Source organism: Aricia agestis, chromosome 12 (genome assembly GCF_905147365.1).
Source record: "Aricia agestis chromosome 12, ilAriAges1.1, whole genome shotgun sequence".
Taxonomy (NCBI): Eukaryota; Metazoa; Arthropoda; class Insecta; order Lepidoptera; family Lycaenidae; genus Aricia; species Aricia agestis.
Genome location: NC_056417.1, coordinates 14,613,608 through 14,636,557, shown reverse-complemented (window position 1 = coordinate 14,636,557; position 22,950 = coordinate 14,613,608). Strand labels below are relative to the sequence as shown.

At 36.2% G+C, this 22,950-nt stretch overlaps 3 protein-coding genes across 3 annotated transcripts in view; 2 read left to right on the top strand and 1 right to left on the bottom strand.

Annotated features, from left to right (window-relative positions):
- LOC121732244 (guanylate cyclase 32E-like) overlaps nt 1-22,950 on the bottom strand; it is a 153,048-nt gene that overhangs the window by 56,813 nt on the left and 73,285 nt on the right. The gene's annotated exons all lie outside the window — the stretch shown is intronic.
- On the top strand, nt 8,709-10,287 carry LOC121732245 (sucrose-6-phosphate hydrolase-like). The gene has a single exon (XM_042122062.1). The coding sequence runs from the start codon at nt 8,780-8,782 to the stop codon at nt 10,265-10,267; it is 1,488 nt and encodes a 495-aa protein (XP_041977996.1). The 5' UTR covers nt 8,709-8,779; the 3' UTR covers nt 10,268-10,287.
- Nucleotides 20,944-21,998, top strand: LOC121732246. The gene has a single exon (XM_042122064.1). The coding sequence runs from the start codon at nt 21,206-21,208 to the stop codon at nt 21,968-21,970; it is 765 nt and encodes a 254-aa protein (XP_041977998.1). The 5' UTR covers nt 20,944-21,205; the 3' UTR covers nt 21,971-21,998.

Genomic DNA, 22,950 nt, shown 5'->3' with positions numbered 1-22,950 from the left:
ATTAATAGATGAGTTGGCCTTTGGTTTAGACGATTTTTTTATATAGTTTACAGTCGTCGACTTTACGAGTTGGCCTTAGTCATTAAATTAAATGGTTTCATTCAATTAATGTCTTGCAATCAAATAGCATAATATTTAAGATTGCGACATACCTACCAAATCACGTATGTCCACCATATTATATATTATCATACTTTATGATTCTGTGATAGACTTTTCATGCTAAAACACAAAATACTTTATATAAGACATAAAATATTATGACTTTCGAATACTTAGTAATTTTATATTTTCATTTTTATTGCTAAAATAAAACTGTACACGCCAAGTTGTCAATTAATTTGAAAAGTGCTCGTAAGTTTTAACGTATACGTAAACAATAACGAAGACTTCATTAAAAAACATGTCGTCAAAATAAACAAAATATATTGTGCCTAGGGAATGCAATCCCGCCAGATAATTTCAATCCCGGTATTTGCGGGACTGAACCATCACAATCCCGCGGGATCCCGGTATTTGCGGGATCCCGCAGAGTAGACTTAAACTTTCAAAATAAATGGTTATAATGACTTTAGTTGATAGACCCAAAGACTTCTATTTAAACTTTCAAAATAAATGGTTATAATGACTTTAGTTGATAGACCCAAAGACTTCTATTTAAACGTTTAAATATAAGTCTTTGGATAGACTCCGTTTTATTCTTAGAATTCAAATGAAACTAATTTTGTCGGACACTTTTTTTACAAGGGGTTTTAAATACTTCAGACTTCAGATGTAAAAAAAAATCTAAATCCATTACATACATACAGCCCAAGCTTATAAAAGTTATATGTATTAATTTTGTCGCCTCCCAAACTGCTCCTGATATTCGACACAAAGTAAGGTAAAAGCACTAATGGTAGACTCGGAACTAATAGATGACACTTACAACAAAAATACCATAAAAATAAGAATTAGTCTATTTTTTTCTCAACACTATAAATTTTATAAGCTTCTCAAGCTATCTGTTGACGTGAAAAAATATATTAGGACGCCTTCGGGAATAAACTTTTAAATGGGATCAGTTTTCGTAAAAAATGTGACCGCGTCAACACGCGCTCGGCAGTTTCTTAGCAAATAGGTTAAGGAAGACGAAATTTTGCACGTAAGTTTTGAATACATTTATTTGATTTTTTGTAATTTCTATTGATTTCATTGGATTAATGGTCATGTTATTTACACTAATTAATGTTTATTTATGTTTTTTTTTCCATTTTCCCTAACAATATAAAGGATGTCTACTATTAGTTCTTGAAAATGTAAAAAACCTAATAGATGACATGGATCTAATCTTTTAGTTTTGCAATACATACTAAAGTTATTTTGTAGTTTATTCTACTGCAAATATCATCAATATTCTCTGAAAATATAATTCTATTAACAAGCTAACAAATTAGAACTACTGTACCTAAAAATTGACATATTAGACCTTGTCTGATCTAAAAATCGATTGCTTTAGTTTTTTAGCAGTAAAAAGAAGAAAAAGGAGAGCTGAGAAAAGAAAGAAGGAAAAAGAAGAGGCAAGAAAAGCATGGAGACTAAAGACTCAAAATAAATTTGCTAGGAAAAAATATATGAAAAATAAAAATAAAAGGAAAGATAGTTTTAGCATGGAAGAAGAATGGATAGAATCTGGAGACAACGTGGATAATATTTCATATGCATGTAGGTACTATGACGAAGTAAGACCTAATAATAGGAAAAATGTTAAATATAATGTAATGTTCTATGTCAACTATTAGTTCATATTGGTGTCTACTATTAGTGACTAAGTTTACAAAAAGACCAATAATTTTTTTTTTATTGATTTGTCAGTGAATAATCATAATAGTTTTATTTTGTAAGAGTTACTGAAGACATGGAAGAAGTTATCAATCCTTTATTTTGATAAATATATATTTTACAACATTCAAATGTTCCATGTTTCCTTAAAGCGTCTGCCATTAGTGCTTTTACCTTAGCCAGCAGCTGAAAAAGTTCGCTCAGCTTCCAAGCTGGTTGGTACAATTATTAAAATTAAAAGTGAAATATAGGTGAATTGACTGTAAATTGTTTAGTGGGCTGCCTGTAGCCAGTTCTCGCATCCCCTCGCGCAGAGTCACACGTATGAATCACGCTTCTTTGTAATCCCGCCAGTCCCGCGGGATCCCGCTAAATTTTCGAACGGGATTAGTTCTGCAAAATATATGCGGGATCCCGGTATTTCGGGATCCCGGTATCCCGGTATTGCATTCCCTAATTGTGCCTACGTTATCAATGTTTCAGACGAAAACATTTCTATTAAAAAATCAGGTGTAGTATATGGCGTGGTGGCCGCAAAGGAAGATCTTCCGACCGAGCGAGGTGTTATGCTCGATCAGGCCGGAGCCCATGTGATACATTTCAGCTGTATCATATGGGCAAGTATTATATATACTGACGCGCTCAGAAAACTTCGATAGCGCGATGCAGGAATGTGGCGCTAATTGTGGGTACCGCCACATCACTCCCCCCAAGACTGGAGGTCGAATCGTGAAGTCTTGTCGCTTGAGTCGCCAGTGCCAGAGAGTTCCAGTGAGTCGGAACTGTTGAAGTGAGTCCCAGTGAGTCGGAACTGTGTGCACGGGATCCAGTGAGTCGGATAGCTGCCGTGCGGGGACGATGCTACGTGCTGACCGGGTGAAATTTTTGTCACCCAAGTCTTGTTGAAATTGTTGATGAAATTGTGTGTGCTTATGGAATAGGTCTCATAATAATCGTCGGTACTTACCTATTTTTATACTCCATATTGCATATTATGGCAAAAAAACTCAAACAAAGTCAGCTAATCAGATAAATCTTGTCGTAAGTCGCCCGTCTGAACCGACCCTAGTGAAAAATCTTGCGACTAATAATACCAGATCGTTATCAGGTGGAGTTCGGTTGTAATCGAATGTTTAACGGTGGTCGACAGCGGCTTAGAGTTCGCGATAAATATACCAACAGCGACTCTTATGTAAATAGTGATAACGTATTTGGGATCCATCGTCTGATAGGAAAATCTTAATATTTTTAATCTATTGCATACATTTATCACGGCTTTGAACGCGGCCATAAAATCTAGAAGCGTAACGAAAAAAACCTAACACTCCCCACTCTGACCGGCACAGCGGTACAGCGTTGAATGCTGTGCCGCCTGTGCATAACGTCGTTTCAGTTCGGCAGACTTCGGCACGGTGTTTTTATATGTAGTTAAAATTAAAGTACAAATTTTATCTATCAGGATATACAGGTTATAGAATAAAGTTATTTTTTTTCTACTCGTCATACAAAATTATACCAAAACAGATTATACAAAAAAAATAATAACACAGCTCAAGCCTTTCTATAATCTTTAATGAAAAAAGTACTTAAATCGGTTAAGTTTTGGAGAAGGAATCAGGGGACAACGAATCGTTGATTTTCCGCAGTTGTCTCTATCGCGTTCTGCGGTATAGACTTGAGGTAAGGGAGACAGCTATAGATATTAAGATATTACACGTTTTTTTTTCATTTCTCTATTTTTCATTTCATTCATTTCGCCCCTGCGTAGCTAGCACGGGGTTTCCCAGTCGATTCTTCGGAAGAAAGTAATGGCAGTTTCTTTCCCATGTCTACATATCTTATTCCCGAGCATGGCACCACCTATCGACTTGAGTTTCAGTGGACAAAGACAAGAAACTCTTTCCATAGCAACCATTAAAGCAACGGCAATTATTTTTTTTGACATTTAGTTTCTTGGTTTTTTTTTTTAATTATGGCATCTCGGCTATAAAACCATGGCCAGTGTCGAGTAAATGGCGGCGAATTCAAAAAATCGACGTGTAGCAACCTTGTCTATAGCCGGAATTATAGTTTTGATCTACGAAATACGAATAATAAAAACTAAGGAACTTTATTATTCGTAGTTTGTAGATCAAAACTATAATTCCGGCTATAGACAGGGTTGCTATACATCGATTTTTTGAATTTGCCGCCATTTACTCGACACTAGCCATGGTTTTATAGCCAAGTGCCATAATTAAAAAAAAAGAATCAAGAAACTAAATGTCAAAAGCGGTTTGTCATGCTTGACTTATAGATTTTCAAAAGCGGGAGATATCGAGATACGAAAGAAACTTTTTCTCCAATGTTTTTCCGGTAAAACTGTCAAAATTTACTTTCTTTCGTTTGTCTACGTGCTTGTGCTAGCTATGCTGGTGTATCCTCTTAAGCGTGCGCCCGGCGCGGCCACCCGCGAGGCGTGCTTGTTTCATGTCATCCCAAAGAGCAGCGCTACGAGAAGGCGAGTCAGCCGTCGTACGATTACTATGGCGTGCGCACGGCGCAGGGCGCCCGGGACGGCCAGCCGCGCTGAGCACACGCTCAACGCAGCGAACGCCCTAATACCTCGATCGAGGGAATCGCAGACACAATTGATTTTCATTTGTTATGCGACAGTCAGGTGCCGCTTGAGGATTGATGGGTTAATCATCAATTTAGTTATTGGTATGGAAATAAATTCAGTCCGCGGGCGGGCGTCATCTAGTTTCAAAATATATTTCGAAGTTACATACCAAAAAATATGAACGATTACAATAATTTAGTATGTAAATATTGTAATCGTTCATATTTTTGGTACGTAAATATTTTGCAGTAAATCTTTGTACAGGATAATAACTCAAATATGATAAATATTCTCGTATGGGAAATTATCTTGGTATTACGTTTGTATGAGAACTGCGTTGGCACCCGGACTCTTAACGAAATTAGATTGTAGAGTTCGCGGTACCACAGAATATATATTAGTAGTACCAAGCTTTACTGAAGTCTAGCTGAAACTCGGTAAATAATAACAACATTTTGTACAGAAATTGCATTCAACTAACGCATTTACTATTATGACAGGAAGGATGAAATCATTTACATTTATGTTGTAAACGCTGTTGTTTAAGACATCTAGATTTTCAGTTCGTAGAAAACCCATTTAAGTATTTTGTTATGAATACGCTCCATTCTGAAGTAAAGTTTTAGTAACGTAATTTTTTAATTCCGTAATTTTGAAGAAAAGCATACCGATGTTTGTTATTCTTTTTCGTATATTTACCCAAATATTTATAGCTGATAAATGTACAAAGTTTTGTCTTTGTCTGGCATATTGGAAGTCACAAAGCGAAGAACCTTGAATAGTATGTTAAAGAAATATCTATGGAAAACATTCCAAAATCATTAAAACTAAAAGGAAAAATTCTTTTCGGTCTGAACAATCCATCCGAGTTGAACCCGGGTCCAGCACAACCCCCCAACACCGGTCGCGTTGGAAAATGTTCCTTTTGTGGCAGAGCGCTCGACAAGTCAACCAGGAAGCATTGTAACACATGTAACAAGTGGATTTGCCCTCATCATCAGGATCTTCTATATCCAGACTACGCTAAAAATGAAGAATCGGAGGTGGAGGACGTAAGCGAAAAAAAAAATGAGTCTTTCAATAATATAAGTTAAAATTTTGTGTATTTTTAATTATGTATTTAAAGTCTGATTTTTTTGTTCCTAACATGTTTAAATGAGTCATATTTGTTTGTTTTAGTTTTACAATAAAGTTTTTCTTATTAGTACCAAAAAATATTTTTCAATTTATAAAAAATTCCTTTGAAAACCTTATATTAAAAATGTACATATGTAGAGCGCGCGACTACTAACGTCCCAAATAGAGGCGCGCCTAATGAAGTGTTAAGATTTTGATACAAAAATGGAAAAATTATTAAAAATGTTAGGGGTCCCCATGGATACAACTCAAACAAAAAAAATTTTTTTCATCTCACCTATACGTGTGGGATATCTATGGATAGGTCTTCAAAAATCATATTGAGGTTTCCAAAATATTTTTTTTCTAGCCTGAATAGTTTGCGACTCTTCCAAAGTGGTAAAATGTGTGTCTCCCCCCCTCTAACTTCTAAAGTAGGGGGGTAAAAAAAGTAATATGATGTAAGTACATTACTACAAAAACTACCAACGAAAATTGGTTCGAACGAGATCTAGCCAGTAGTTTTTTTTTTATAAGTCATAAATGGTAAACCTTAATTTAAATTTCATTAAATCAACTGAAATTTGAAAATAAATCAACATAAAAATAAACCTTATTGCTGCTACGGAACCCTTCATGGACGAGTCCAACTCGCACTTGGCCGGTTTTTTATATTATAAGATAGAGATAGATAGGCGTGTTTTGGTCGTGTCAAAAACCATTTCGCTCGATGTTTAAATACTATACAATCTACAGAACAATACAACAATCTACACAAATACATATAAAACAATAAACCATTAATATATTGAAATTCAACCATTAATATATTGAAATCGATTATTATATTTAGTACGGAACCAAAATATTTTAATCATTTTAATCTCATACGCCACGTTGTTATTTTGTCTTGTGAACATGCAGTAATTTCAATAAACAACATAAGCCTTGCACCAGAATTTACTTGTATTATCGATTTGTATTATGTCCTCAGGAAACTTATTAGTAATTTTGTTTTTAATGGGCCACTAACTATACTTACTCCGTTTTAATTCATTTTGATTTGAAAGTAAACAAAAATTAAAACTAAACCAAATTAATGTACCATTGGAAAAATGGGGCTTAATTTAAACGTGTGGCATTCGGGGACTGCCTCGGTAAATTGTCTACACGCCGTCTAGTCGCACGCACAGCTGAAGCAACGTTAGATGATGTGTTAGGTTTTTTCGTTACGGAATTACCTTGATTCGGTTGCCGCACTCAAAACCCGCGAACTATGCATACTAGTACTTAAAATATAGGCTAGGCCTAGTTCAAGTACTAGAACATCAATTTGTACCTTATTTAGATAGATGGACGGACTGACGGATTGACGGACAGATGGACGGACGGACGGTCCCCTTCCGAATAGGGTCCCGTTTTTACCCTTTGGGTATGGAACCCTAAAAACGACCAAACTTAATTATAGACATAGTCTATTGATATAACAACGAAAGACTCCAAATTAAACAATTTTTCACAAGGTTTTTTGCGACTCTTAGTAATAAGCTAATTAAATTTTCTCGTCTTAATGAATGTGATCAATTAATGTGGTTTTCGGTCCTTTTATTTGATATTTCGTTTCCTACATTCTTCGTTAGAGTAATGTCCTTTAAATGAATTCCAGTTATTGTCTAATATTATTTTGTGGCACCATTCAACAGTCAGACGATGAGTTGCTAATATGTTCACTAAGTAACTTTATATTATTTTTTGTTGCTTTCATTTCCACTTTAGACAAAGTTGCTCCTTACGATTTTGCAGTTTCTGGGCTTAAGAAGGACTGGAACACTTTCTCCTTTTTTTTTTTTTTTTAAACGGGCTCTGGCCCACCACACATTCCCACCACTGTATCTCCTGTGTCGCCAGGATCGACAGCGGCATCCAACCACGAAAACCCTTTGATATGATCTCAGGGAGCCCGAGGGACATGCTAAAGCTGTCTTGGGACTCGCAACGAAATTAATCAGAAGAAAATAGGAGGAGTAGGAAGAATTCCAGATTCCCTCCCCAATATAAAGCGGGAGACAGCACAAAGTTGCAGTGACCGAAAGTCAAAGAACTGAAGGGGAGAAACACTTTCTCCTTGCGTCGGATCAATTTTATTGTCTTTTGTTGTCCTTAAACAGAAACAGAAAATATATACGCACTCAAAGACGAATTTTATTTACTTAAGTGTAATTAAATAAAGATTTTGACATGAGTCCCATAATGTTAAAATCTTCATTTTATTACAGTTAAGTAATTTATATTCGTCTCTGAGTGCGGGAGTAAATATTATAATGAATCCTCATATCTTATATCTTTAAACGAGCAATTCTCGTATATGTATATATAATTGGAATCTCGGAATCGGCTCCAACGATTTTCATGAAATTTAGTATATAGGGGGGTTTCGGGGACGATAAATCGATCTAGCTAGGAATCATTTTTAGAAAATGTCTTTTTATTCCTGTTTTATCGATAATCGATAAAATGAAAAAATTACTCTTCCTGACATCTATTGGCGAATAATAGTACTATTTTGTGAGCAACTAATTATTGTTTTAACGACACAACAATAGCTAAAGCTATTCCAGCAGATGGTGTTGTTAAGTAACACGAAGTCAATGAGTGTTTGCTATACCGAGCAAAGCTCGATCATCCAGGTACTTAAGTTAGAAATGATCTTGGTACTGATTACTGAGTCACAAATCGTTTAAGTCACAAGTCAATGCTCTGCTGAGAAGTCCAATCATCCAAAATGTGTGATTCGCCTGAGCGCTCCAGCCTTGACTTTGCATTTTTATGTCGTCACCGTGATTATAGCGATTACAGTAAATATTATACTCACAACAATCCTATTCATATACAAAGGAAACAACAAATTGCACATCGATTATTTTAATATTAGTGTTTATAGTGCCTTTGTCACTCGAACAATCGAACAATCAGAAAGGTCGCTATGAACGTTTTTGCGTGCAAAAGATATTGTTTCTATCGTTGCAACCAATTCTACTTACTCATCTATATCGTATCTATTTTATAGTCGTAGATACAAGTAAAAATCTTCGTTATCGACGGACAAGTATTCGCGGGTTGTATATAGCGAATAAAATTACAGGAAAAACTCAAGTGTGCGGCGAGATACCACCGGGACATAATAGTTGATGACGTGACATAACGACGTGTCGTACTGATCTATATAAGGCCGGAATTGAGATGAAGATAACAAACGACAAAATGATTCTGCGCGTAGGTGTCGTTTTTGTAGCGCTTTTTGCGATCGTAAATACTAAATCTGTAAATAATTATGAAAATGCCAAACATGAAGTGGAGGAGTACATATTAAATAAGAAGAAAGAAATAAACCTCCAGTACAAACTGCACTACCATGTCACTCCACCGGTCGGCTGGATGAATGATCCCAATGGGTTCTCTCATGTCAACGGAGAGTACCACCTGTTCTACCAATTTTATCCCTACGACAGTGTTTGGGGTCCCATGCACTGGGGACACGTGGCCAGTCCGGATCTCGTGCATTGGAAGCAGCTCCCCACGGCTCTGATACCAGAAGATGAGCAGTGTTTCTCTGGGAGTGCTTTTAGTTACGATGATAAGATGGTGCTCATGTACACCGGACGAAGAGTCTCGGAGGAGGACCCATATTTCAATGAAACTCAGTACCTTGCGTTCAGCGACGACGGGATTAATTTCTATAAATACGATGGAAACCCCGTGCTCTCTATGACGCCGAATAATGCAGCCGACTTCCGCGACCCTAAAGTTTGGCAACACGGTGATTACTATTACGTTATCCTCGGCAGCAAAACAGACGACGAGAGAGGAAGGGTTCTCCTGTACAGATCGAAAGACGTGATCAATTGGGAGTTTTTGAGCGTTCTCGGCGAATCGAAGGGAGACCTCGGCTACATGTGGGAGTGCCCAGACTTTTTCGAGCTCGACGGTAAGTTCGTTTTGCTCATGTCGCCCCAAGGAGTAGAACCAGAAGGTGACAGGTACAAAAATATTTACCAAACCGGCTACATAATCGGCGATTTTGATTACGAAACCTTTGAATTTAAGCCTGAAGTAGAATTTCAAGAATTGGACTTCGGCCACGATTACTATGCGGCTTCGACGACTGAAAATGATGGGAGACGGTACGTGATAGCTTGGTTTAATACCTGGGAGATTGTTCACCCTGAGGCGGAGGACGGCTGGGCGGGAGCCATGACAATAGTCAGAGAGATGAAGTTAGTCAATAATCGTATTTTAATGACTCCGGTCGCCGACATGGTATCACTAAGAGAAGAACCGGGCACTCAGAAGGAGCTCCAACCGAATGAAAATATGCAATTTGGAAAGACAGTAGAAATTATTGTTGACGCTGATCTCAATCAGAAAATTGAGCTGCAACTTGATGGTGTCGAAGGCGGAGGGCAAGTCTGGTTAAGATGGGACCCAGAAGTGGGTAAAGTAGTAGTAGACAGAGGATCAGACGATATCAGACAAGTGGAATGGGAGCCACTAGGATCTCACTCTTGGAGAATATTCCTCGATGCAAGCAGCTTGGAACTGTTCTGTGGTGAAGGAGAGGTGGTCTTTAGCAGTAGGGTGTACCCATTAGGAGGATGGAAGCTCAGGAATTTGAGTCCCCAAACCGTTAATATTACGGCATATAACCTCCAAACGAGTGCACCGTTGTAAAAATGTGATATTAGAATGTATTTGTAGGATATTTATTTCTATTTGTAAGCAAATAAAGTACATTTATTATTTTTTAATAAAAAGATCAAAGAGAAATGAAATAAATAAAAGTTTACGACTTGACATTTTCTTTTAAATACTTTGTTCAATAAAATGAATTGTTGGAAAACGCTCAAAGTATTTAACTGGGTCTTCAATAGAACGAGGTTCGATACTTTGAATTCTATGTTTATTTTCTTGTAATATGAGTTTACTGGGTCGTCGTCAACTTATTGCATCTTTTAACCGATTTCTTCCCATTCAATTTATGTACATTATTTAAATGATACTATTTACTACATGCAATAATTATTATAGCTACTATTTTGAATAGAGAAGGTTAGATTTTTAGGCATCTTCATCTTTAAGTAAAATGTACAGTTTACATACACAATACATAATCATACATAATCTAACTAATATAACATACATTTAACGCCTCCGTGGTCTAGTGGTATAGAGCGCGGCTCTTGACTCGGAGGTCGTGGGTTCGATTCCCACGTTGGAAACATGTTATTTCCAAGTTTGGTTAGGACAATGCAGGCTGATCACCTGATTGTCTGACAAGTAAGATGATCCATGCGTCGGATGGGCATGTAAAAAGTCGGTCCTGCGCCTGATCTCTCGCCAGTCGTGTCGGTCGTCCGTCCCACTGGGTTATGAGAGTAAAGGAATAGAGAGTGCTCTTGTGTACTGCGCACACACTTGGACACTATAAATTACTCCTGCGTAGCTGGCCTGGTTTCAATGAAACCGGCCACCGTCACCGAAACCGGTGTGGGAGCTATTATACATAATCTTCTTTGTGTGTTTAAGTCACTGGCAATAATATTGGTCGTAATATTTTATGCTAAAATATTTTATTACATTTTTAAGTGTAGCTTATAGAGCTTACGAACATTTTGTCGCTTTAGCTTTAGAAATAACAATTCAAATATTTAATGGGTCTGATACAAAATAAACACCTCTTTGTCTAGAATTTAAACTTAACGTAAATTTACTATTAATTTCGAACTTTATTGAAAACAAGCTTTTGCCCGCGGCTTCGCTCGCGTTAAGAAGTATTATTACATGCAAAATTTGTTCCCCTATTTGAACCCCTTGATGTTGGAATTCATCAAATCCTTTCTTAGCGGATGCCTACGCCATAACATCTACCTGCATGCCAAATTTCAGCCCGATCCGTCCAATGGTTTTGACTGTGCGTTGATAGATCACTATGATCAGTCAGTCACCTTTGAGTTTTATATATATACGTTTTCCAAGAACTTAATGTGAAATAAGCTTAAGCAGGAATGCTGATGATTAGACTTTAGATTTTGTATGAGGCTGGATTTATATGCGCCGCCCAAACGCGCGATTTGGCTATAAGGGTCAATTCAGACCACAATGCGACGAGGCGAGGCCAGGCGTGGCGCGGCATAAATTTGTATGGATTTGACAGATTTCAATTGCGGGAGACGTCTTGCGAATCTGTCAAATCCATATAAATTTAGAAATGCATCTGCGCGTTGCGGTCTGAATATTCAACCCTTACAACGCTACATTACAAGCAATTGTACAATGATATTCTATGTTACTAACGTAACTAGATTGGAAGTTTACGGTAGCAACGCGTTGCCACTTCGAAGATGCCTGCAGGCATATCTCACATACATAATGACATAACGAATATATGACTTGACATTGTCTTTTGAACAAAAAAGTGGTTACGCATTTCTGAGAATCTTTTGTAAGACATTGCTACTCTAGTATTTTAGAAACTCATTGCAATTGTATGTAAATGACGGCGCGGCCGCTATTTAAAATCATTACAATATGAAACTATTGCTAGTGATCTCGCGGTGTGGCGAACAAACCGCGCGCGCTAGTTCCCGCGGCCTAATATAATAATTATTAATATTTATGTTATTATCATTTTGTTCCAAACAATAAACGTCCACCTTAGTGTGTTCTAAACTTCTAAACTTAGTTCAATTTTGAACTACTATCATAACCCGTATAAATTAACACATAAGGGCCCGGTAGGACCAAGATTAAACTGACCCTTAGGCCCAGGCCACAACACTGCGTTGCGGCGTCGCATCGCAAAAACAACATCGCACAGAAATGCGATTAGATGTCGGAGCGCAAAATTTCATTGGAAGTCAATGGTGCATCGGAAATTTCCACGATGCGTTCTGCGGCGTCGTAGATTTTTACAAAGCGACGCCGCAACGCAGTGTTGTGGTCTGGCCCTTAAGGCTGTCACAGACAGAGCAGGTAATGTATATTAATGTACATTACATCCCGGGATGTATATCTTTACATTATATTAATGTATCACACACACAACAGGTAATGTAATGTATCTTTCCCTACATTTCAATTTCAAGATGATTCGGATTGTAATTTTGATGCGCGCATTGTTATATATTGTGCCAAAAACATAACGATGTGGATTGAAGATATTTGATTGAAAATATAGGCTCTGGGGAACAGACTGCCTGCAGTACCTGCTGTGAAGTGCTGTGCTAAGGTGGCAAGTGGCAACACTGTGTGTATCTGTCTATCATACACATATAATAATTATAATCATAGAAATTTTTGAACACCCTATGAAGAGAAGAGATGTATCGTAATATACAGAAATATATTGAGATGTATTTAGATGTATCAAAATATAAATGTATATTTTCATATAGCTCGGTATCTTAAGATACGAAGATGTCAAAATATACATTTTAGCTGCTGTGTGTGGTCTCCTGACGATTTCTATAGAAAGATGTATTGAGATGTATCGAGATGTATCGTGCTATAATATACATCTTTACATTACCTGCTCTGTGTGTGACAAGCTTTACATGTTGGTGTTTGTACGCCATTTTGTGCGTCATCATCACAAATCAGATGATACTGGGGAAATTTATTTCTATTTGTCCTATTTTTATCTAGGCACTCCGATAAAATCTACACGAGATGATAGATCACTCTTGAATCTTGATACACTTCAGATTTTTCTATTTTTATTCTTCAAAACAAACTATTTGATAACAGTCCACACTAATATTGTGACTATATGCCACTTCTTTAGGCTAAAGATAAATTCTGTTGACTGGATTCGAATTTTGTATTTCTGCTACCTGCTTATAAATTAATTTATAACACTACAATATAATAATATCATAATATTTTGAGAGCTAAGTATATATTAATTTTTAGGAATCCGTACCCAAAGTGTGAAAACGGTACCCTATTGCTAAGACTTTAATGTCTGTCCGTCTGTCTGTCTCCAGGCTGTATCTTAAGAATCAAATAGGCTTCTGAAATTTTCACAGATTATGTATTTCTGTTGCCGCTATGACAAAAAAATACTAAAAACAAAATAAAATCAATATTTAGGGGGCTCTGATGCAACAAACGCGCCTTTTTACTCGATATCAATAATGGCAACAGGTAGGCAAGTATATTATATAGGCAAGGCAGTAATGTTCACAAAACACACAATTATAATTCCTAGACTAGAAATCGCCCAATGGTCGAAATTCGACCTTAGTTTCAACGACATTAGGACTACTACCTATATTATAAATATTGACTTCATCATATTTTTTTCAACTCTTGTCTCTGGTACTCTCAGATCAGTTATCTCAGAGTGGCCGTGTAAGCATTGTCTAATAGTATCTAAAATTCAATAAAAAAAACTATAATCCATTTTTAATTTGTCACCTTGTTGTCAATAGACTTCAACCATAAATAAAAGAGTATAATTCATATGTATTAGGCAATGACATAAGAAACACAGGACATGAAATAACGCGCCTGCCTTCAAAATTTGAAGGCTAGTAATGGCGGATTTTACTAGAGACGATGCAAAAATATCGATATCGATACTTTTCCAAATAATAGTAAAGGCAAACACCTAATTTGGTCTTATAATTCAAATTTTGTGGACTAAAAAGTAAAACGGCGGATTTTACAAGAGACGTCACTGAATGAAATAATTGGTCAAGTGCGAGTCGGACTCGCACACGAAGGGTTGCGTACCGGTATAGAGCGAAAGTAGACAAAAAATTGTGTTTTTTGTTTGGGAGCCCCTCTTAAATATTTACTTTATTTTAATTTTATTATTAATTATTAAAGTAAAAATATAATTAAGGATTTTGTGAAAGTTTCAAGTGCCTAATTGTTACCATTATTGATTACGAGCAAAAAAGGCCAAAAATATCGCGTTTCTTATATGGGAATTGGAAAAATTTCTAAATTTTATTTTATTTTTATATAAATATTTATTTTATTTTTAGTATTTTTTGTTATAGCGGCAACAGATATACACAATCTGTGAAAATTTCAGAAGTCTAGCTATAGCGGTTCTTGAGATACAGCCTGGTGACATACAGACGGACAGACATCGAAGTGTTAGTAATAGGGGACGGTCCCGATTTTAACCAAATGGTTACGTAACCCTAAAACCACATTAACGATACTTTTCTAAATAATAGTAAAGGTGACTATAATAAACATAAATTAAAAAAAACTGGTGACCTCTGCTCACTTACAATTTTTATAAAAGTAAAGACAAGATCAATTTTGTCTAAGGTGGTTTATTTATTCAACTGGGTGTTATCACAGTGTTACTTGAGTCCAACAAATAAAATCTAGGTTTAGTAGTTAGCTGCAGTAAACTGACATTTCTTTAAATTTTATTTATTTAAATATGTTAAAAGGAACTATGCCTTTTATATAATATGCTATTTTCTTAAAGGTTTGCATATCGTACTGGTCCAGTAATACTACTGGTGACAATTCGTTCTAGAGTTTTACAGTGCGCGGCAGAAAGTTACGCGAAAAACGCACGGTCGAAGTCTATCACACATGAAGGTGATGTAGATGGTATATTTTTCGCGTGGAACGATGGCGAAAAATTACAGGAGGTATGATTGCAAACAATTCCTCAGACTTCAGAGTACTCCCAGTAATACAACTGATAGAGGATGCAGAGTGAAGCGACTGGACTGAAACTCCGGACTAAAATACTGCCTAGTTCTGTTATGAACACCAAACTTTTTAGAGGCTAACTTGGCCTTACCCTGGATAGAGCCTATAATATTATGAGCACAAACCAGGTACTGTTTGTCGCTTAGCAAAAATCAAAATCAAAATATTTATTTCTAAATAGGTTAACAAACTTAACACTTTTAGAACGTCTACATGAAGCCTCCACGAATAATATTTTTGATGGTACAGCATCATCTTGTAGTTTTAATCTGCCCAACGTCCTATTAAAACACCACTCTTCAAAATGTATTGAGCAGACATATTATATTCCTTTTTTTGTTCATGCTAATATTTTCTGCACCTATAATATTTATCCACTCTTTTCTTTTTGCTTCATCATTAGGTAATCTAAAAGTAGAAATAAACACATATACATTCTTAAAGTGATGAAATTAGGTAAAAAAAACTTTAAATAAAATTATCGATAAAGGCAATAACTATTGTTCATACAATATTACTACCATGTATTTTATATGGAAAACATCAAAAATATAGGGAACCAAGCGGTGAAATTAATAGAACCTTTTGTAATAGATCATTTTAAGAAAACACAAATCTGGTTGTTTTCTTCGGATTCGAGTACGGCATCCAATAACACTGCACGTGGTCATGTTTCGGCACTCCAAATTTCACTTCCTAAAAGAATTTTTACCAATAATAACTAGAATAATGTCGAAATTTTTAAAATAAATGTTGTTGTTGTTGGCGGATGACATTGGCCGTGTTCGTTGGCATATTTTTGGACAAACCTTTTATTGCGCATGTCCAAAAGATGTCATGGCAACGCCATAACAAGTTGCTGGTCAAGTCGTAAACAACGTCTTAATTGTTTATACATGATCAAAATAATAAAAGCTATACATAAGCCTTAATTGTCTAACAGCTGCACAAATAATTTATTTAACGCTATGATAGTGTTTGATTATTTTATTTTGGAAAATATGGATATGGATCACTTGGAAAATTTTTAAAATTTGTTTTTTTTAATGAAATAAGAGGGCAAACGAGCAAACGGGTCACCTGATGGAAAGCAACTTCCGTCACCCATGGACACTCGTAGCATCAGAAGAGATGCAGGTGCGTTGCCGGAATTTTAAGAGGGAATAGGGTAACAGGGGATGGGATGGGAAGGGAAGGGAATAGGGGAAGGTAGGGAAGGGAATAGGGTAGTATTAAAAACTTTTATCTTTAAAGGTTCTGGAGTTCTGTTCAGTGCCTTTGGACCAAGAGTCACCTTCGTATGAAATTTCTCTTATTCGTAACATAATTATGTTTAAGTTACTAGAAACAACATTTTAACCACTATGAGTCTTTTGATAAATTTCAAGAACTTCCGATTGCTCATAAATCCCATCATCAGCTCACCACTTTCTTAATTATTATACAAAATCAAGATTATATCCTATACAACAACACAAGAATTTTGAAAATAGGTCCACAAACAGCGAAATAATCATCAAAACCATTTGCTTCGATGCAAAATATCACGAAAAGCATCAATAATTGGGTCATAATGTGATGACCCATGGCATAATTATGATTTTGATGATGATGATCAAATAAATTGATGTGTTGGCTTATGCTTTCAGTTATTTAAACAACGCCGAAATCCCCGAACCTGTATCTATAAGGATTAAAAAGTTCTGTTGGGTACCTTCGGATCCAGGTTATAAACTGGTGCGAAATCTTACTTTTTGGTAGCATTTACCTCGAATGCTTCAGAAAAAATTGAAATCACTATATGTTTCCATACAAATTTCAAGGAGTCCCCTCGATTCCTCCAGGATTCCATCATCAGATCACCATTATTGTGAACATGATACCAAATTCGAGTTAAACCCTATACAACGCAAAAATAATTTTGAAAATCGCATCACAAATGGCTGAGTTATCGTTGAACATACAAATTAAAAAAAAAAAAAAAAAAGATACATACAGCCGAACGTATAACCTCCTCCTTTTTGGAAGTCGGTAAAAATTCACTCGCTGCGAATTATTTGCGCATTTTTGTATATATTTTTTTTGGATAAACTAACACTAACTAATGAAATAACACTAAATATTATTATTGCGTATAATATAAGTAATATAAGTAAGAAATAACACTAAATATTATTATTGCGTATAATATAAGTAATAGCTAGTTATTTTTTTTAAGTTCATATAATATTATGTGGATAATGTTATGTAAATCAAAAGACCTGCCAAAAAAGGGCTTTTAAACAAGAATTGCAAGGGAAATTTGCTTTCTTTGAGATTATTATTATTGTTGGAGTAAGGTTATTTAGGTGAAATTTTTTTGTATTAATTGCTTTATTAAACTCTTAGAATCAATATAATCTAATTATTATATACTTACGATGCACAGTTTTTATGAAATAACCCGTTTATTAAGAGATAGAAACAGAGAATTTTGACGAAATTGTGACCTCTTAATTAAGAAAATAAAAGATAAATAGAAAAAACTAATCTGCGCATTTTGAAGATGAGAATGTTGAGCTCATTATGCGCTGAACAGATTTTTAAATATTTAGTCGCGCGTGCGCATCGGAAGGAGACAGCTGCGCGCATTGTTATGCATTGTGCTAATTAATACCGTGTGCTAAAGCGTGTGTGTATTTCAATAATGGCTACATTAGTCAAGTGTACTAACTGTAATATAGTAATTGACGAATTATTGGCATATATTCAAAATAAAATCTCGGTAATAGATGAAGAAAGTTTGGTTAGAATTTGTGCTTCGTCATTCAATAGTGAACAAATAAAACGGTCGAAGTCGTTGTTATTTGATTCGTTGCCATCAGATAGGCGTAAAATATTAAGAAAAAGACAAGGCAAGGAAAATCGTGATTTAGAAGACATAATTTCCTTGCTAAAGAGGGAAGAATCGGAAATACTGCCGGTTTTTGTTGCCCGAGATTTGGACAAACTTCCACCGATAACATTCGACCATCTGGATGTTACGAAACTCCTTAAGGATTTACTTATTGTGAAATCGAAAGTTGATGAAATTGAATCAAAGTACGTTACTTTGGATCAGTTAGAAATAACGAAGAAGGAAATGGAAAAGAAAATACCTAGTTCGATGGACGCATTCAGAAATAGGTTCGGACCGGATAGTTACGTCAATTTAAAACGAGGTGGGAATATCAACCTAGACAGTGGGCCGATGGGATTGTCTCATCTCGATGTAATTTCAACGAAAAATATCCCTGAAAACGAGCATTATACATTGTCCCCCGATGTCGACGAAAATATATTACCTACCGTGCAACAAATCGAACCGTCTACTGTGCATACGAGTGAAGAACGAGGACAGAAGTTACACCAATCTAGCGTCCTTGAAAATGAACACCCTATGCCTATTGTTAAACCATCTTTTGTTGAGGCTCTGAAAAACAATGGAAATTGGCAAGTAGTCGAACGGAGGAGACCTAAAAATAACTATCGATTTAGTGGCAAAACAGGATCCTGTACTAGTGAGAGTTGTGGTAAATTTAAAGCTGCAGTAACGAAAATTCCAATATTTATTACTCGAGTCCACTTGGATACAACGGAGCAGGATATAACGGAATATATATTCGAAAAAACCAACGAAAAGGTTGTATTGGAGAAATTTGTGTTCAAAAATGACAATAAAAATTATAAGGCCTACAAATTCTTTGTTTCGGACCAGAAACTGTCATTGTTCTTAGATGAGAAAATATGGCCTCAGGGTATAATATTTCGCCGCTTCGTAACGTATAAAAAAGCGCAGAGTTGATAACGATGTAAACAAATCTTTGAATGATGGACAACAAAACTAGTGTTATCAAAACATATCTTACAAGTTTTAACTGTAAGAGCGTAAAGCGTTCGATTGATAATATTAGAATGTTATGTAAACAATCAAGTATTATCGCACTTCAAGAAACTTGGTTGCTACCTAACGAGATATCGCTCCTGGGTACAATCGACAGCGACTTCGGTTTCACCGGCACCTCGGCGGTCGATACTACAGCCGGCATGCTGCAAGGTCGACCTTATGGAGGGGTCGCGCTGCTGTGGGATAAGGCTGCGTACAAACAAGTGTCGGTAATACAATGTAATAACCCAAGAGTGTGTGCTATAAAAGTATTAACAGGTGAGAAATCAATATTAGTGTTCAGTGTGTACATGCCGACGGACGGGTTCGACAACCTATCTGAATTCACTGACTGCCTGAGCTTGGTGAGTGCTATAATCAGTAATGACAATATTGAATCCGTTTATATATTAGGTGATTATAATGCCCACGTGAATACTCTATTTTATAATGAACTAAACCAGTTTTGTAATGATGTTGAATGGGTCTGCGCAGACGTGGAAAAATTAGGTATTGGATCAGACACTTATACATTTATAAGTGATGCCCATGGGTCACGGCGCTGGCTGGACCACTGTGTGGTCACGAAGGCCGCTATGAGATCAATATTAAATGTGTATGTTATGTATGACGTCATGTGGTCTGATCATTTTCCGTTAATAATTGAGTGTAACTTAAATTTCTTAAATACGTCAGTGAACTTAGAAAATAATAGTAATGAACAATCGAACAGTAACATCATTTGGGGTAGCAGAAAACCCGAACAAATTAAATTGTATAACAAGGAGTGCCATCGTAGACTAAAATTAGTAGATTTTCCTAACGAACTTAAGCTTTGTAGTGATTACATGTGTAGTGTTTTAGAACATCGATGTGTTATTGATCGTTTGTATAATAGTATTATTGAATCACTTAGACGGGCTGCGTCTTTATCTTGTAATGTTAACAAAAAACGTCGTGTTAGAAGGAAGGCAGTTCCTGGATGGAACCAACATGTAAAGGATGCGTACAGAGAGGCCCGGCTTCACTTTAAATCCTGGCTGTCTCATGGCAAACCGATGGAAGGTCACATTTTTGACCAAATGAGAGAAAGTAGAAAAATGTTTAAATCTCGCTTGAAATATTGTCAGAAACATAAAGAACAAATTATTATGGATAATTTAAGTACACATCATAAAAAACTCAATTTTAAAGACTTTTGGAAATCGACTAATAAATTAAATTGTAGGCCTGGCCTCCCTGTCAGCATTGATGGTGTCTGTGAGCACTCTAAGATTGCTAACTTATTTCAACAACACTTTGCCGTTAAATCACCGAAGGCACCGGTGCTGCAGGTGGTCGATGGGGGCCCTCCTGACCGGGAGACTTACTCGTATACAAAATTCTACGCCAAGGATATTCGGGAGACAATAAGAGCAATGTCAAGAGGTAAGTCTCCTGGTCATGACGGCCTCAGTGTCGAGCACCTGCAGCATGCCGGTCCTCATTTGTCTAGGATACTTGCTGTATTTTTTAATCTTTGTATGGGACACTCCTACCTGCCGATTGAAATGATGAAAACGGTAGTTGTACCAATTGTTAAGAATAAAACAGGAGATATAAGCGATAAGTGTAATTATAGACCCATCTCACTGGCGACGATATTGGCAAAAGTTCTCGATAGTTTGTTGAATAAACGTTTGGATAACTATATAAAAGTACACGACAACCAATTTGGTTTTCGTTCCGGTCTTTCCACGGAAGCTGTTGTTCTATCAGTTAAACAAACTATCAAGTACTACACAAGCCGCAAAACCCCGGTTTTTGGGTGTTTTCTGGATCTTTCCAAGGCTTTTGATCTTGTTCGCTATGAAAAGCTGTGGAAAAAGCTAGAATACAGTAAAGTACCTCCTGAAATTCTTAGCCTGTTTAAATACTGGTATGCACATCAAGTAAATGTAGTGAAATGGTCAAACTCCTTTTCTGAACCCTATAAACTGGAATGCGGCTTGAGGCAGGGGGGGTTAACTTCGCCTAGGATGTTTAACCTGTATGTGGACTCCCTGATCGAGGAGCTGAGTAGCACCCATGTCGGCTGCCATATTGATGGAGTTAATGTTAATAATTTAAGTTACGCAGACGATATGGTGCTGCTCAGCGCCTCGATCTGCGGACTGAACAAACTATTAAAAATATGCGAAAAATTCGCCAGTGAGCATGGACTCTTATATAACATAGATAAAAGTGTATACATGGTATTTCAGGCCAAGGGGAGACGTCCGGATAAAGTTCCAAACATTTATTTGAACAATAAATGTCTTAAAAGAGTGGAACAATTTAAATATCTTGGACACTGGCTAACCTTTGACCTGAAAGACAATGTAGACATAGAACGAGAGCGAAGAGCGTTGTCTGTGAGAGCAAATATGATCGCCCGCAGGTTCGCGTGCTGCACAACAGAAGTTAAATTAACTCTATTCAGGGCTTTCTGCACCAGCTTCTACACGTGTAGCCTGTGGGTTGATTATACGCAACGACAGTACAACGCTCTTCGCATACAGTATAATAACGCTTTTAGAGTGCTGCTGGCGCTGCCGCGGTACTGCAGCGCGTCGGGGATGTTTGCCGACGCCCGCGTGGATTGTTTTTATACGACCATGCGGAAGCGGTGCACATCTCTGGCGCGCAGGGTGAGGGGCAGCGACAACACCATTCTAAAAGTGTTAGCAAATAGGTTTGACTTTGAGTATATGAATCATTGTTCGATGATTCATATGCGTAAAGTCACTACCTTGCGCATGTGAATCGTTGAGCGGTGGTTCTTATGCTCAAAGTCTACTTTTGATAATTCTATATTTAATTCAATCGTAATATTATTAAGTATTTTAATTTGAAAATATAATACTTAGTTAAATTTAATTGTAATTTAAAAATATGACCTGTTGGGTTGAAATAAAGATTTATTATTATTATTATTATTATTAAATAATATTATTTGTTGCCATAAACTAAGCGCACAAACACAACTCGAAATGACATTGGGCACGAAGAGCTGTTTTTAACGCTTGATTTACATAACATTATCCACATATATGAACTTAAAAAAATAACTAGCTATTACTTATATTATACGCAATAATAATATTTAGTGTTATTTTATTAGTTAGTGTTAGTTTGTCAAGAAAAAAATATACGAAAATGCGCAAATAATACGCAGCGAGTGAATTTTGCAAGACTGCAGCCTTAACAGCGACAAATTTCAGTAGTAAAAGTTAATTAATAGAACCCAACTTCTTAGCTTAAAAGTAACCTAAGTTCTACGCCGTAGCGATGTCAAACTCGTGCTACGAAACCGTATCACGAGTTTGACGTCGAACATAATATATTATGCGAAATATTTTGTCAAAGAACGAAAGGTTTTCAAAATGTTCAGCTTCTTAAGTTTAACGAAAAAAATATTGTTAAGAACTTTTGATAATACTGATATAATTTCTATGATTGTAAAGTTTAAATTAATTAAACATTAATCTCTATATAAAATATGTCCATTACAGTTAAATTAAATACATTAAGTGATAAACCAATTTCATGCCTTTTAACAAACAAAAGGTACACAGACACAATTTTACACCTGGAGCAGCTGTTGATATTTTAACAACAGTACGTTGTCGAAATAAATGAATTTTGCCGACGGGAAATACGCTGCTAGTTTCAAAGTGAATTTTTACTCTATTCATCCCTTTATTGTATTTTCCAGCTCTCATTCGATTAGCAATGAGTTACA